The 16,687-nt window shown below is 38.0% G+C and overlaps 1 protein-coding gene across 1 annotated transcript in view; it reads left to right on the forward strand.

The window, feature by feature from the left end:
- Positions 1–16,687, forward strand: part of Faf1 (Fas associated factor 1) — a 286,921-nt gene that overhangs the window by 67,203 nt on the left and 203,031 nt on the right. The window contains exon 7 of the mRNA XM_090334872.1: positions 16,048–16,153. Coding sequence (XP_090190998.1) covers positions 16,048–16,153 — 106 coding nt within the window. The remainder of the gene's footprint in view (positions 1–16,047; positions 16,154–16,687) is intronic.

Genomic DNA, 16,687 nt, shown 5'->3' on the forward strand with positions numbered 1-16,687 from the left:
CTCCCGGCCCTGCATTATTTATTTTGAAGGTAGGGTTTTGCTTTATGTCTGAGCCAGTCTGGGTTTTGAGGTCTTTCTATTCCTGCTTTCCCCAGTTGCCAAATTACAGGTGTATACCACTGTTCTTAGTCATTGCCCAAAACTGAGCATCTTTTTTCTACTGCTTCTGCTCAGTGGCTGAGCCATGCCTCCAACCCCCAATATGGAGTATTTTGATCTCTCTCTCTCCCCCTCCCCACACCCCCCACACTTAGTTTTGAAGTCCAGCCTTTCTTTTCTTCATGGATTTTGGGAGGGAGAAAATTTTTGTGTGTGTGTGTGTCGGGTTATAGGGCTTGAACTCTGGTCCTGGGCACTGTCCCTTAGCTCTTCAGCTCAAGGCTACCACCCTGTCCCTTGAGCCATGGCCCCACCTCCCATTTTCTGGTAGTTAATTGGAGATAAGAGTCTCATGTTCTTTAGTGCCCTGGCTGGCTTTGAACCTTGATCCTCAGATCTCAACCTCTTGAGTAGCTAGGATTACAGGTGTGAGCTACCATGCCTGGCTGATGGGAGAAATTTTTGTCTCTTCATTTTACATTCCTTTTTAAAATTGTTTTTCAAAATTATCTTTAAGCAGTTGTACAAAGGGGTTTCAGTTCAATGTAACAATTTATGAGTATAATACTATAATGCATTTTAATTTTGATTGTTTTTAATACCTTGCCTGATTTCAGACCTCAAGTTGAAAATCCATGCTTCCTCAGCACTAGAATTGCAGATCAAATGACTATACTGGCAGTTTTAAAATGCTTATAACCATCAGTTCTACATTATATAGTGAAGCATAAATTTCTAAGCACACTAACTAAAAAATTTATTTATGGCATTATTTCATTTGATTTTTTTTTTTCATTTTCTTTTTCTGGGTTTTGTGTATGCATGAGTTTCAGTTCAGGGCCTTCCTCTACCACTTAAGCCACATATCTTAGCCCTGAATTTAAACACTCTGTAAAGGGGGCCAGGAGTTTGGCTTAGTGGTAGAGTGCTTGTCTAGCGTGCACAAAGGACAAGTTCTTTGCCTCAGTACCACATATACATAGAAAAAGCCAGAAATGGTGCTATGGCTCAAGTGGTAGAGCTCTAGCGTTGAGAAAGTCCAACGACAGTGCTCAGGCCCTGAGTTCAAGACCCAGGACTGGCAAAAACAAACAACAACAATAACAACAACAACAACAAAACCCCAAACCCCACCAACTTTGTAAAGATGCAATCCTAGTTTGATGCCTCTGTTTTATAGATAAGGATATCACAATGTTTAGGCTATTTAAGAATATCAGGGTATTTGGGAAAATTGTGTATATTGAAACCAGTAAATGCTTCCAACTGTGAAGATTTTGCCTTACCACGAATAGCTTTCAGATTCCTGGCAGGAATGTGCAAAGCTTTGTTACAGAGGCAAATTCTATCTTTCCAAGCTATTTTCTAGAATGGGAATTTAAAAAAATTATAATTTCCCATTCCATATTTTTGAAGGGTTTTTGTTTATATAATTACATCTATTGTAATTCTTCCCAAGTATTTTCATGAAATTTCAGTGTGAAGTCACTTATGTAGTACATACGCTTCATTTAATCAAATATAAAGCCTTCAATTGTTTACCTATAAATATAGAAAATTATACATTTTGCTGTATTAAATTTGAAAATAACAAAAGCAGAAAACAACATCCTAACTTGATTTTACTGCCACTAGGGGGTGCTTAATAATTGATTTTTTTTTTTTTTGTATTTCCATTTCTTTTTTTTTTTTTTTTTTTTGGGAGAGGGGAAATTACAACAGCTGCAAATCATCATGTGAACAGCTATAATTGAGTTCATAATGATTTTAAAGTAAATGATGCTTTTAAGCTAATAATTTAAGGGAAAACTATATATAGTACAATATAAATAGTTGAGAAGCATTTAAGCCCTTTAACAATAAATCAGATTTCACGAATTCAAATGGTGAAACAGTACCTTTATGTCAAACCTTCAAATTGAATTATCATTCATAGTAAAATTATAAACAAAGAAAAAGTATCCATTAGACACAGGAAAGATTTGGTTTATCAGTTAACATATAACTGATCTACTAGAAAAAGATACCTATTCTCAGTAGTCTATAATGTATTTATTGAAAATACTTAGGCTCTTTAAAAATCCATTCCTGGGCTGGAAGTTTGGCCTATTGGTAGAGTGCTTGCCTAGCATGCATGAAGACCCAGGTTCAATTCCTTAGTACCACATACTAGAAAAAAAGCCGAAAGTGGTGCTTAGGCCCAAGTGGTAGAGCTCTAGTCTTGAGAAAGTCCAAAGACAGTGCTAAGGCCCTGAACTCAAGCCCAGGACTGGCAAAAAAAAAAATCCATTCCATTACAGAAAGCTTCTTTTGACATTTTTGACACCTTGCCTTGTTACTTCTCATTCTGAAACTCCAGGCTCCTTTATAATAGTATAAGCTTTTTTTTTTTTTTAAATTAGCTTTAAGTGTTGGAGTTCTATACTTAAGAGAACAGAGTACATTCTCCCTGTCATTCAGTCTTTCAATTTCTAAAAGATTTATAGATAACAAATTCCTATTTATAAACACATCCCATTTCTTTGTGTAGCTTTTCATTTGTGTGTCTTCTGGACAATTTAAAGTAAAAGTGTCTAGTACTCAGTTTTCTTCCTGAGAAATCAGTCCTGTTGCTTGTATATATTTTTTCCTCTCTCAGATAAGTCTAGTATAAAATGCTGAGGTATAGTCTGACCAGAGGAAGGGTATTGGGTTGGTCATATGCATAACAGACTTTGTTAAAATCATTTGATAGAATATTTTGTGTGTGTGTGTGTGTGTGTGTGTGTGTGCGCGTGCGTGCGCGTGCGTGCGTGCGTGTGTGCACGCACGCACGCACGTGCTGCTGTTGGTGCTTTAAAATGGGGTCTAGGCATTGTTCCTTAGCTTCTTTGCTCAAGGCTAGCACTCTACCACTTGAGCCACAGCTCCACTTCGGGCTTTCTGAGGTTAATTAGAGGTAAAAATCAATTTCACAGACTTTAACTGCCTGGGCTGACTTTGAACCACAATCTGCAGATCTCAGCTTCCTGAATAGCTAGGATTATAGGCATGAGTCATTGGTACCCAACTCATTTGATAGAATATTGAAAATGAAGACTAGATTACAGTAGATTTTAAGGGATAAGTGAGAAATGAAGAAATAAAACCACACGCAGTGGCTCACACCAGTTATTCCTATTTCAGAGGTAAAGATAGGAAGATTACAGCTAAGAACCCTCCTAAACCCTCCCCCGGTAGAATTAGAGAAACGCTTTCTCAAAGAAAAAGAGTAACACGATTGTCCAACATCTGTTGTCAGCCACATAGGAAGCAGTGGTAGGAGGATTATTGTCTATGACTGACCCAGTCATAAAAAATTTGTGAGACCCTATTTGAATAATAACTAAACCAAAAAGCAAAGTATGTATGAGTGTTTGCCTACCAAGCACAAGCCCTGCATTCAAACCTCAGCACTTCTGCCCCCCAAAGGGAAGTGTATAGCATTATTACCAGAAAACTTGACTATAAGTGGAAGTAGGGTTAAGAGACTGGATCATTATTTGAAGTCCAAGGGGAAAGAGACAGGGAATAGGAACAATTTGAACAGATGAAACTTAAGACTGCTGGCCCAAAAGGGGTAAGACATTCATCTTAGTCTGATAGGGCTTCTGTAACAGAGAATCATAAACAGGATGCCTTAAATAACAGACATTTATTTCTCCCAGCTTTGAAGATTAGAAAGTCCAAGATGAAGATTCTAGCTGTTAGTTTCTGATGAAACAACCAACATTATTATAGTGTCCTTACATGCTAGGGAGAGTAAACTCTGATTTCCCTTTTTCTTCTTATAGATACCCTTATTTACCCTCACTTCATTTAACCAGAATTACCTCCTGAAGACCTGTTTTTCAAATACAGTCACATTGGTTTTCAGGCAAATAAAGGAAAGGTGGAGGAATAGAAGATTGGTACAAAAGGAATAGTGTTTCTGGGTTCCAGATTTTTATCACTTTTATACTGATTAAAAAGTTCAATGTTTGGATAGTGCTGAAGTAGAAAGTAAGATAAATGATAGTTATAGAGTAAGAATATTAAGGTTGAAAAAGAATTTGAGCTGGGAGTTTGAGCCTAAGTGGTAGAGTGCTTGCCTAGCATGCACAAAGACCTAGATTCGATTCCTCAGTACCACATATAGAAAAAGCTGGAAATGAGGCTGTAGCTCAAGTAGAGCTCTAGCCTTGAGAAAGCCCAAGGATAGGACTCAGACCCAGAGTTCACATCCTAGGACTGGCCAAAAAGAAAGAAAAAAGAAAAAAGAATTTGTGCTGGACGCTGATGACTCATTGCTATAATCCTAGCTACTGTGGAGATATGAGGATTGAAGTTCAAAATCAGAAAAGTCCATGAGACTTATCTCTCATTAATTAGCAAGAAGCTAGGAGTAAAGGTGTGGCTTGAAGGGTACAGTGATGTCCTTGAGAACAAAAGGAAGTCCAAGTTCAAGCTCCAGTACTTTTGGCGAGGCGGGGAGGGGGGGAACCAACTGAAAAACCATAAACCTAAGTATTAGTGTTATAATTCATACATAATTTTAGAATACTAAATAAAAATCACTTGTATACTCTTAGAAGAAAAAGAGCCCGCCGAGTGCTAGTTGCTTATGCCTGTAATCATGGCTACTCAGGAGGTTGAGATTTGAGGATCATAGTTCAAAGCCAGTCCCCTACTAGAACGCAAGAAGTGGTGCTGTGGCTCAAGTGATAGAGCAATAGCCTTGAGCTGAAGAGCTCAAGGACAACACCTAGGCCCAGATTTCAAGCCCCATGACAGGACCCGCCCCCCCCCCCAAAAAAAAGAAGAAAAGAAAAAGAGGCTAACCTGACTGACACCACGAATAGAGAGGAATATATAAAAGTACAGGAAAAAAAGGAGATGGAGGGTGTAGATAAGAGTGCTTGCTAGCAAGAACCTGGGTTCAGTTCCCAGGGTGACCTTGAGTTCACAGTGTGTGCGCACACGCACATCCATGCAACCAACAGACAAGACCCAGAAGCTCTCAATGTGAATCTGTTTTTGGTGATAGTTGAGTTTTGAAAACAGGGCTTCAGCATTGGAAGACCATTCTTCCAGTGGATGGACTGTGCACATGAAAATCATCAGTCAAATTGTAAAATAATCATGCTTTTTTTTTTAAAATTATCACTAAGTAGTTGTAAAAAGGGGTTACAATTCCTTAATCAGGTAATGCTTACAATGCATTTTAACAGTGTTGCTCTTTCCTTTGTTCTCTCTCATTCGCTTCTTCTCTCCATTTCTACCAATGAAAGTATTTTAATAGCCATGCAAGTACCCAGTGTAGCACATGAATCCTACGTGAGGTAATTTACTTCTTACCTCAGATTTAAATTTTACAATCTGTATACACTGATAGCCTATGAAGAGTTAGGACTGGGTTTTCAGACCCTGATGAATCAATATAGTAGATCTGCTTTAGCAATTTCACTGAAGTAGAAAAGAGTTTACAGATCTCATAAAAAGCCTTGTCCAGGATGTGTCTGCCATAGCAGTCAAGAAATGGAAGAAAAGTCAGTGGATTAGGATTAGGACAGGAGGTGAAAGAGGGATCTTTGCATTCTGTGACAGCTAACCCAATACTGTGCCATTTTGTTAATCATTCTATTGGCTGATCTTCTCTGGGAGAAACGCAGCTAGAATGGAGAAAAGGCTAGAGCTGTTTTCATGAAAACTACACTTTAAGGAGAATCTGCATAGGAAGAAATTTATGCTCCCTATAAAAGAGGCAGACACTTAAGGAAAAGCAAGAGTTCTCGTAATGCTAAGATTTCTTTCAATTCTACATTTGATAGACACTCTAGCCTGCCCATTAAAGTTGGTACATACAGTAAAAGCTGAGATACTCCTCATGTATCTTTTTTTCTTATAACTAACTATTCAGCAGCTGTGATAATAAATAACCATTTGTACTCTTAGCCTTGGTCCTGGCAAAGATGTGTTGTCTTCTGATGGTGTATATTAATTGTCTTACAAACATAAAATAGTCCATTTCTCATTCCCACCCCTTTCATCATGGACCATTACAGTCACTTTTCAGTCCCCATTATTTCAGCACAGAAGGGTAATCAAGAATAATTGTGAAAATGTTGCATAAGATTATTCAAAAGACTGGCCGGGAGTTTGGCCTAGTGGTAGAGTGCTTGCCTAGCATCTGCGAAGACCCAGGTTCAATTCCTAGGTACCACATACAGAGAAAAAAAAAGCCGAAGTGGTGCTGAGGCTCAAGTAGAAGAGCTCTAGCCTATTTCTAGGATTCTCAAACACCTAACAGTCTCTGAATAAATATTAATTCTCAGAGTAGTTTTCACTCTTTATGTATTGGATTCTTTAACAAAAGGAAGCCACACCCTTGAGTTCTAACAGAATAAGAAAGTGTTTTTTTTTTCAAATTAGAAAAAAAAAAGGTTAATTTGAATGTTCTTTCCTATAAATTTGTCTTCCTCCTGGCTACTTTTTTGCTTGTTCCCTAGACATTTGAAGTCAGGGTCTTGAGCTTGCCATGCAGGTGTTTTTGCACCCTTTCGCTTAGTTATTCTTCAGTTAGAGGTTTACACTAGGCTTTCTACATCACTGAGATATGGCAGGCATGCACTGCCACACCCAGCTTTTTATTAGTTGAGATGAAGGTTTTTGCGACCTTTTTTGCCCAAGCTAGATTTAAACCAAAATCCCCTTGATCTCTATCTCAGTAAGAGCTACTATATTTCTGCCTTGATCATTTTTTAATGAACAGTGTTTGTGAAATTCTAGTGGTATTGCAGAAAGGGAGTCTTTTAAGTGGTTTATATAGTAACAATTTTTTGAAAACATTATATACACAAGTAAACACCTTAAACGAGTTGGTTATATTTACAGCTTTTTAAATTTTCAAAAGTATATTTACCTGCAAAAATATTATACAACCAGTGTTGCAACAAGAACAATGCATGATTTGATATGAGTCTTAATAAAGTAATTATTTTTCAAGAAAAAGTTGATGTAATCAGCATTTCAAATACATTATTGTGATTGCTGTTCAACTTAAATTTAATTCCAGTGAACATTGTTATCAGAATTAGTGAAAGTACAATTTAAAAGTATTAGATTGGTAAATGTATATTAAGGAACACCTTAAGAATATGATGTTTCCCTAAAGTTATTCATTCTGGATGAAAAAGAAGCTTGCCCCTAATTAAAGCGTCAATGGAGATCACAACACATCTAATTGGAGTGATGTCCCAAACCATTTATACAGTTTACTGCCTATTGATAGATCAGTGACTACTGAGATTTGCTTGTTAGCATCACACTTTGAAAAAGAGCCTGCAGGTATTCTGTGACTGAGAGAACTGATTGATTTAATGGACACCCAGAAACTTGCTCATCACTAGTTCATGGAACAATCTGTAAATATAATTTTACTTTTGTATTTTTTCTAGATAGATAGGATTATATTTAGACAATTTTGCTGTATACCACTCCATAGATCACAATATATTACTATTATCACTAATTACCACATTTTGATTGATCTTACATACTTTGGCTAATACATTTTGCTGAATCCAAAACATCACTATATTGATGAACAGTAATTATAGAAATAAGGCCACCTGAACTTTGAAATCATCATGAAAAATGTTATTAGGAATTAGGTGAAATGAAATGTTTGTTTATCTAGACATATTTAATTGCCAGCCAAGAAAGCAATTAAAGTAGCTGTAGAGTAAGAGGCCAACCTTTGTTAAACATGGTTTTAAGATTGTTACAGAACTTGCAGTGATGATAACATGGTGTCTTGGAGGATGTTAACAACTGTAGCAGAGTGTTAATTAAGAATGATGTAATCTGCAACTTAGAATTGTTAGTATCATATGTTAGTTTAGCTGGACAGGAGTAAAACTTAGTTTCAGTTATGATAATAGCCTAAAAATATTTATAGTGGAAAGATTAACATTTTATTTTTATGCTATTCCTGAGACAATTTAAAAATCCTGAATAAAATACAATCGTATGTAAACATCAAGACTCATTTACATATGTGCCAGATTTTCAAACTGATTGCTATTTGAACCTAATCTGTCATTGCTGGCTGCATTAGCTACAACAAACATTACATTTACATATTGATTTCTTATTTTGTTTTAGTGTAAATAATCCATAATTATAGTAAATTTGGTCTTTTGTTGACAAGAGCTCATATGACTGGAAATTTTGAATGGATATTTAAATTGCCATGTGTCATGCCTTTTAATCTAAAATCTGTTGTATCTAAGAGGATAAAAAGATCAATGTAGACCACAACATATTTAAAAGGTACAAAAGGAAAAAAAATTAGTGCCTTTTGGAAAGATAAATGATAAAGTATTTAAAAAATTCAGTAGTGTACTGAAATTAGTTACTGTTCTTGCTTCAACATTATGCATATTAAAATAAATAAAATAAAATTGAGTATATAGGAACCAACAGTGCTATTTTTTTCTAAAATAAACATTTATTTATCCCAAGTTTCATAAAAACACAGCTTGTACAAAAATGATTTGATAGAAAAGTATTTGACTCCATTGTAGTATCTGTGGAACAGTATTATTTTATATGGACTTTTTTGTTTAACATTTTCTGTGTAGTGGTCTAATTCTTGCCTAATATGTATAAGGCTATGAATTCAACCTTGGGCTCAGTACCAAACACCAAAAAGTATAATTCCACTGCTGGCAGTGCACAGATGTTATTGTACATGTAATATTATTAAATAGCAGTTACAGCAAACTAATGGCTCCCATTTACACTAATTAAAAGTCTAGGGGTTTTTGTTTTGTGTGTGTGTGTGTGTGTGTGTGTGTGTGTGTGTGTGTGTGTGGTGTTAATCCTGGGTCTTGAACTCTGGGCCTGCATGCTGTCACTGAGCTTTTTTTGCTCAAGGCTAGCATCTGGCATGTCCTGTACTCTCCTTCCATTTCCTCCTCTCTCCTCCTTTTTTTTTTTTTTTTTTTTTTTTTTTGCTGGTTGTGGGACTTGAATTCTGGACTTAGGTGTTGTTCCTGAGCTCACTTTGGACCATGGCAATGTCCCTAAGCTCTTCAGCTCAAGGCTACCATCCTACCCCTTGAACCACAGCCCAGGCTGGCTTTGAACCTTGATCCTCAGATCTCAGCCTCCTGAGTAGCTAGGATTATAGGTGTCAACCTACCTGGGCTGGCCTTGAACTGCTGTCTTCCTGAGTAGTTAGGATTATAGATATGAGCCACTAACGCCAGCTAAAAGTGTAGTGTATTTTTTTTTGGGGGGGGGAGAAGAGGTCAGTTTTGGGGCTTGAACTCAGACTCTGTCACTGAGCCTCTTTGTGCTCAAAGCTAGCACTCTACCATTTAATCCATAGCACCACTTCCAGTTTTTGAGTAGTTAAGTGGAGATAAGAGTCTCATAGGGACTTTTCTGCCTGGGCTGGCTTGGAACTGCAATCCTTAGAACTCAGCTTTCTGAATTGCTAGGATTACAGGCATGAGTCACCAGTTCCTGGCTGTATAATTAATACACACACACACACACACACAGTATATACATCCTTTTTTTTTTTTTGGTCAGTTGTGGGGCTTGAACTCTAGGTTTGGGCACTATCCTTGAGCTCTTCAGCTAGTGGCTCTACCACTTGAGCCATAGCACCACCTCTGATTTTTGGTGGTTACTTGGAGATGAGAGTCTCACGACTTTCATGTCTGGGCTGGCTTTGAACCATGATCCTCAAATCTCAGCCTTCTGAGTAGCTAGGATTACAGGTGTGAGCCACCAGCCTTCCTGTGTAATGTAATTTTGAAGGTAAAAATATTGGATATGGAATTGGAAAAATGATAGTCCTTGGGCTTTCTCAAAGCTCTACCATTTGAGCCACAGCACTACTCCTGGCCTTTTCTGTGTATTGGTACTGGGGTATTGACCTGTGGCTTCATGCATGGGAGGCAAATATTCTACCACTAGGTCATACTCCTGGTCCCTCATGCATGGTTTTTTTTTTTTTTTTTTTTTTTTTTTGCCAGTCCTGGGCTTAAGCTCAGGGCCTGAGCACTGTCCTTGGACTTTCTGAAGGCTAGAGCCCTACCACTTGAACCTCAGCACCACTTCTAGCTTTTTTCTGTGTATGTAGTACTGAGGAATTGAACCTAGGTCTTCGTGCATGCTAGGTACTTCCAGCAGGCCAAACTCCTGGCCAATTTTTATGGTAATTTACCTATATTAAAATGTATTATCCCTATGTGTTTGAGTGATATCTGAACCTTAATAGCATTATTTTTTTAATACTATGGATTTTTAATGAGTGAAAATTCTATTTGGAAGTGCACATGCAAGACATCTTGGCAAGCAGTCAGTTTAGAAGCCAGATCAAAGTTGTTACTTGAGTGTTGAAAATACAGAAACTCTTAAGAGTTAGCTTGGGCTGTTACAACAAAATGCAACAGACTAGTGGCATATACAGCACATATTTATTTCTTATAGTGCTGGCATTAGGAAGAAAGCCCAAAATTATAGAGTCAGCAGATTCAGTAACTAGTGAGGAGCCCTCATTTTGAATTGGTCACTTTAATGGCAGAAAGAGAGAAAAGGCTCTAGGCTTTCTAAAGATGCTATCCATTTTCATCATGATTAGGATGCATTGTACTCACAAACTAATGTGTTAATTGAGCATGTTTTATATCTACGTAAATTATTAAGTGCGCATGTATGTACGCGCACACGGACACATGCACTTATGTGCACTAATTACGGCCTGCTGCTGCTGGTTCATGCCTATAATATTAGCCACTCAAGAGGTTAAGATTTCAGGATTGTGGTTTGAAGCCAACCCAGGCTGTAAAGTCTGTGAGACTTGTATCTGCAATTAATCACCCAAAAGCCAGTGGGGGCCGGGAGTTTAAAGTGCTCCTTGATACCACACACACTGAAAAGGCTGGAAGTGGTGCTAAGGCTCAAGTGGTAGAGCCTTGAGGAAGCTCAAAGGTCAGTGCCCAAGCACAGAGTTCAAGCCCCAGGACTGACCAAGAAAAGAGGGAGGAAGAGAGGGAGAGGGAGAGGGAGAAAAAAAAACCCAAAACCAAAAGCTCAAGAGAAAGTATCCAGGCCTTGAGTACAAGTACAGGATCAACATGCACACAACAAAGAATGCTAATTTTAGCCAGGTGCTGGTGGCTCACACCTGTAATCCTAGCAGCTCAGGAGATTGATATCTAAGGATTATGATTTGAAGGCAAAAAAATATCTGAGAGACTCTTGTCTCCAGTTTATCAGCAAAAAGCTGGAAGTGGATACCTGGCTTAAGTGGTAACATCAGTCATGAGTGAAATAGCAGAGTGAGAATACCAGACCCTGAGTATTAAGCCCCAGTACTAGCACATCATGGATGTAGTATGGCTTATGAAGATAGATTAAGATACCTACCTTCCTAGTCACATGTAAACCCAATTATTTCCCAAGGAGTCATCTCTGAATACTGTTATGATAGGAGTTAGGGTTTAACAGGAATTCCAAGGAAGACACTAAGGTTTAGTCGATATCTTTCCTAGCCTATTTGCTTAGTTTTCATAGATTTATATCCTATAATAGTGAGTGCCTTCCCTTTGAACTGTTAAATGTTTTTAATATACTGTGGTTTATAGTGTCCAGATCTTCTGTCCACTGAGAAGACGTTTAGAAGAAATTTTGAGTTTAAGAATTTTTGCAGTGGATTTCATTCAATTACTGTTACTATTCTTGGTTCAAGATACACCTCTTACTAATAGTATACTTTATAAAATGGGCCTTTTGCTAATTGGCAGGTGAGATCCATTCCTCTATTTTTCAGGAATTAATGATGGGTTTCTAACTATGTAGTGATCAATGATTGCTTTAACACCATAATGCAGCCTCAAGTTAACCTTGAAAATCACTGTACTATATGTATTAAAGCATTTCTGAGCTTTATCTTTACTTACTGAAGTGCTCTCTGAATGTAAAACAAACTTGTCAAATAGTGAAGACTATTAGATTCCCTCCCCTTCACCCCCTACTTTCTGTCCTGGGGCTCAAACTCAGGGCCTGGGCACTGCACTGTCCTTGGACACTTTTTGCTCAAGGTTAGTGCTCTGCCATTTGAGCAACAGAGCCACTTCCAGTTTTGTCTGTGTATGTGGTACTGAGTAATTGAACCCAGGGTTTCGTGCATGCTAGCAAGCATTCTACCTTGAGGCTATGCTCCCGGCCTAGATTAGCTTTGTTACTAGTGGTGATGCATTTATCAGTTCTTGCATTAGAGTTTCAGATTTATTCCTTTCTCTTTTTTACTTTTTTCTGTGTGTGTGTGTGTGTGTGTGTGTGTGTGTGTGTGTGTGTGTGTGTGTGAGAGAGAGAGAGAGAGAGAGAGAGAGAGAGAGAGAGAGAGAGAGTGTGTGTGTGTGTGTGTGTGTGTGAGTTTGTCATGGGGCTTGAACTCAGACCTGGGACCTGTCACTGAGCTCCTTTTTTGCTCAAGACTAGTGTTTCTACTCTACTTTGGGTTTTCTAGTGGTTAATTGGAGATAAGAGTCTCAGTGACTTTCCTGCCTGGCTGGCCTTGAATTGTGATTCTCAGATCTCAGTCTATTGAATAGCTAGGATTACAGGTGTGAGCCACTGGAACCCAGCTATTTTGTTTGCTTTTCTTACAATTAACTAGTAGCTCAGAGCCTGGGAATAAATGCATGTAATTCTGCTTTCTTCTTCTACCTTAATTTCACAGGTTACTTTTCAGTTTGTATCTGGAGGTAGATAAAATACCAGTAATTTTAATGACTCTTGTCTGTTTGTGGAAACAATACCTTGCCTTTGCTGATAAATGCAGATATCACAATTGAAAGAAAATTGTAATGGAGAAAAAGTTTTAAAAAAGTTAATAGAGTCAACTGGGCCTTAGACCTAAGGATTGCAGTTCAAAGTCAGCCCTATGAGGAAAGTCTGTGAGATTATTATTTATTTTAATTTTTTTTGCCAGTTCTAGGTCTTGAACTCAGGAACTGAGCATCATCCTTGGGTTTTCTCAAGGTTAGCACTCTACCACTTGAGCCACAGCACCACTTCTAGCTTTTTCTATATACGTGGTACCGAAGACTTGAACCCGGGTCTTTTTGTACATGCTAGGCAAGCACTCTACCACTAGGCCAAACTCCCAACCCTCTGTGAGACTCTTATTTACAATTAACCAGAGCTGTGGCTTTCTTGCCTTGAGCAAAAAGCTTAGGGTCAGTGTCCATGCCTTTAAGACCCAGGACTAGCCTATGCACGCATACAAGCATGTGCAAAATTGGAGACAAATGTAGATTTTTACTCATGTAAATGTATTTTTTGCATTGAGTTAAAATTCACATTCTTCCTATATCTCCTCCACAAACTCCCCAATTAGGGCTTTAGGGTCTCATGCTTTTCCTTTGATTTTTCACCCAAGACTTGGTCTCTACCCACTTGAGCCACACTCTTACTTCCAGCTTTTTGCTGGTTTTTTGGAGATGTGAATATCAAGGACTTTCCTGCCCAGGCTGGCTTTGAATTTCAGCCCTCAGATTTCAGCCTCCTGAGTAGACAATCTTCTAGGTATAGCCACTCATGCCTGGCTCAAACTAATTTTGAAGAGTTGGTACATTTGTCTTTACCTTTTCCTCTCACTCGAGTTGAAAAGAAAATATACTACTTAAAACAAAACCAGAAATGTTTCATTATTTCTGACCTATTTCTTTAGGTTGGCAATCTTTTTTTTTTTTTTAAATTCTGAAAATCAAAAATTTCACAAATGATTTGCAATCTTCAAAGTAAAGAGTGACCTTCTTGAGGGTAGCTTTGTTGAGGGTTGACTGTCCCGAGGATCATTGAGTGAATCATTAAGTGAATGAATAAGGCTAGACTTTGAGATGGAAGTTACTACCAGTAGTTGACACTTTCTCTCTAGGATATGGAATATGTTAGATCTGCTCCAAATAAGTTGTATGAAAAACACAAACTAGTTGCTATTGGGTCATGCCTGTAACCCTAGCTACTCAGAGTCTGAATTCTGAGGATTGGAGTCTTAAGCCAGTCCAGAGAGAAAAGTCTGTAAGACTCTTACCTCAAGGTATACTTCTCGCCTAATGTTCTTTATTGTAGTCATACTGAGCTTCTTAAATGTTGCTCTGTACATGGTCATTTTTTCAGTCTTTCTGCAATAACATCTCCAATTCGTTTGGTGTAACTGATCTTGCCTTCATAATTGAAGCAGTTATTTCTTTTGGTGTGTGTGTGTGTGTGTGTGTGTGTGTGTGTGTGTGTGTGTGTGTGAGAGAGAGAGAGAGACAGAGACAGAGACAGAGACAGACAGAGGGAGGGAGAGGGAGAGGGGAGAGGGGAGAAGGAGAGATGGGCTTGAACTCAGAGCCTGGGTACTGTTCCTGAGCTTTTTTGCTTAAGGGTAGCATTCTACCACTTAGAGCCACAGTACCACTTCTGATATTCTGGTGGTTAGCTGGTGTCTCACAGACTTTCCTGAATGCTTATCTTTGTATCCTGATCTTCAAATCTCAGCCCCTTGAGTAGTTAGAATTATAGGTATGAGCCATTGGCTCCTGGCTCTCCTTTGGATTTTTAATCCTAGACTCTTGACCTTTTTCTTATCTCAGTAACAGTTTTTTAGTTGGTTTCTTGATTTTAAATGAGGGGAACACTTCAGAAATCCATCTTGTTCTTTCTGTAGGTAACCCATGTCCATTGGTGAATTATTTTTGGACTCAAAGTCTAAATAACATTTATACGCTATTGACTCTCTTGCCCTGAGCTCTCTTAATTGTTGACCTAGCATTTCCTTCCTTCTTTCCTTCTTTCCTTCCTTCTTTCCTTCCCTCCTTCCTTCCTTCCTTCCTTCCTTCCTTCCTTCCTTCCTTCCTTCCTTCCTTCCCCCCCTCTTTTTTTTGCATTTTAAACATAATCTATCCAAAACTCCACTTAAGTTTCTCTACTCAATTTTCCCTGTTAATGAAATTCTACCTATGTTTACTCAGGCCAGGGACCTTGGAAAGTATTTTTCTTTCACATCCCAACACTAAATTGTCTGCCTCTCTTTTGTGTTATGTTTTAAAACCCTGTTTTATTTTCTTTACCGCATTTAAAATTATTTATAACACTCTAAAATTGTTTATGCATTTACTAAACCTTGATAACCTTAATAGAATTTAAATTTCAAGAAAGCAGGGACCATTTTCTCATTCACCAGTGTTTCTGCAGTGTCTTCACTAGTACCCAATGTGTACAGATTACCACTTAACCCCCTTCCCCAAACAATAAACTCTAATTAAGATCCTATATATTTCAGTTTTCACATGTTTTCTCTGAAGCTTTCCATAAACTCATCTTTTACTGATGGCTGAGTTAAATATTTCTTTGTTAGTTTTATTATGCTTTTTAAAAATTTCTCAGTCGTACCTATTGTACATATACATAAATTATACATATCTGTACTTTTCTGTCTCTGGCTAGAGCTCTACCACTTGAGCCACAGCACCATTTCTGGCTTTTTGCTATGTATGTGGTACTGAGGAATCAAACCCCGGGTCTTTGTGCATTCTGGGCAAGCACTCTACCACTAGGCAACTCCCGGCCGACAGTTGATTCTTTTAGAGGAAGTATCTATGTAGACAGTGGCATATTGTGGGAAATGTGTGTCTATGCAAAGAATTTACAACTGAAGGTTTAAAACACCTTGGTAGAGAAGGAGTTAACAGGTTAGCTCCCCTTGGTTGTTCTCAGCATGCTCTCTTGCCTTTAGGAGCTGAAAGGATGATAGATAACTTTGGGCCCAGACTTGCTGGTGTGGAGGTTAGGGTACTCCTGGGGTTTTTGCAGCTAGCTGTAAAGCAAGCTAGAACTTGTTCATCTCTGAGTTCCTTGTTTTTCTTTCAACCCTTTCAGTGCCCTGCAGGAGTCATTAAATCAAAACTTCATGCTGATCATCACCCACCGAGAAGTCCAGCGGGAGTACAACCTGAACTTCTCAGGAAGCAGTACCATTCAAGAGGTGAGTTATGTCTCACAGCTAAGGAATAAAGGTAGCTCATTATAGCTAATGTTGACCCTGTTAAAGAGGGCTTATCTGTACTGGTTGGAAACTCTCTTTATGTTTCATTATTGGGTTTTTCATTTTAATTAACTGGAGCATCAATATTACTGTAGATACACTAAATGACTTGACCTAGAAATGTAGATGTGGTAAATGGGAGCTGATAATTCTTAAACGAGTCTACTTAAAACCCTACTTAAGAATATTGTGTAAGGTATTTTACTGGTTTATAGTATAATTACTCAAAATATTAATTTGGAAGTTACAGCATTCATTTTGGAGGATAGTTATGTTGTATTTAAAAGGTCACATTCAAATATGTATTTATATTATGCACCTTTTTTGTTTTTAAAAGGAATTTGAGGAGGCTGTTCTTAAATAGCTCAACCCTAACTTTGGATAGTGTTTATAAGACACTGTTGGAGATTGTCATGTAGCCTGGAATATTGGGAAAAGTCTATTTATAGTGTCAGTATTTTCTTCAGTGTGGTC

Source organism: Megascapheus bottae, chromosome 6 (genome assembly GCF_031878675.1).
Source record: "Megascapheus bottae isolate mThoBot1 chromosome 6, mThoBot2.hap1, whole genome shotgun sequence".
Taxonomy (NCBI): domain Eukaryota; kingdom Metazoa; phylum Chordata; class Mammalia; order Rodentia; family Geomyidae; genus Megascapheus; species Megascapheus bottae.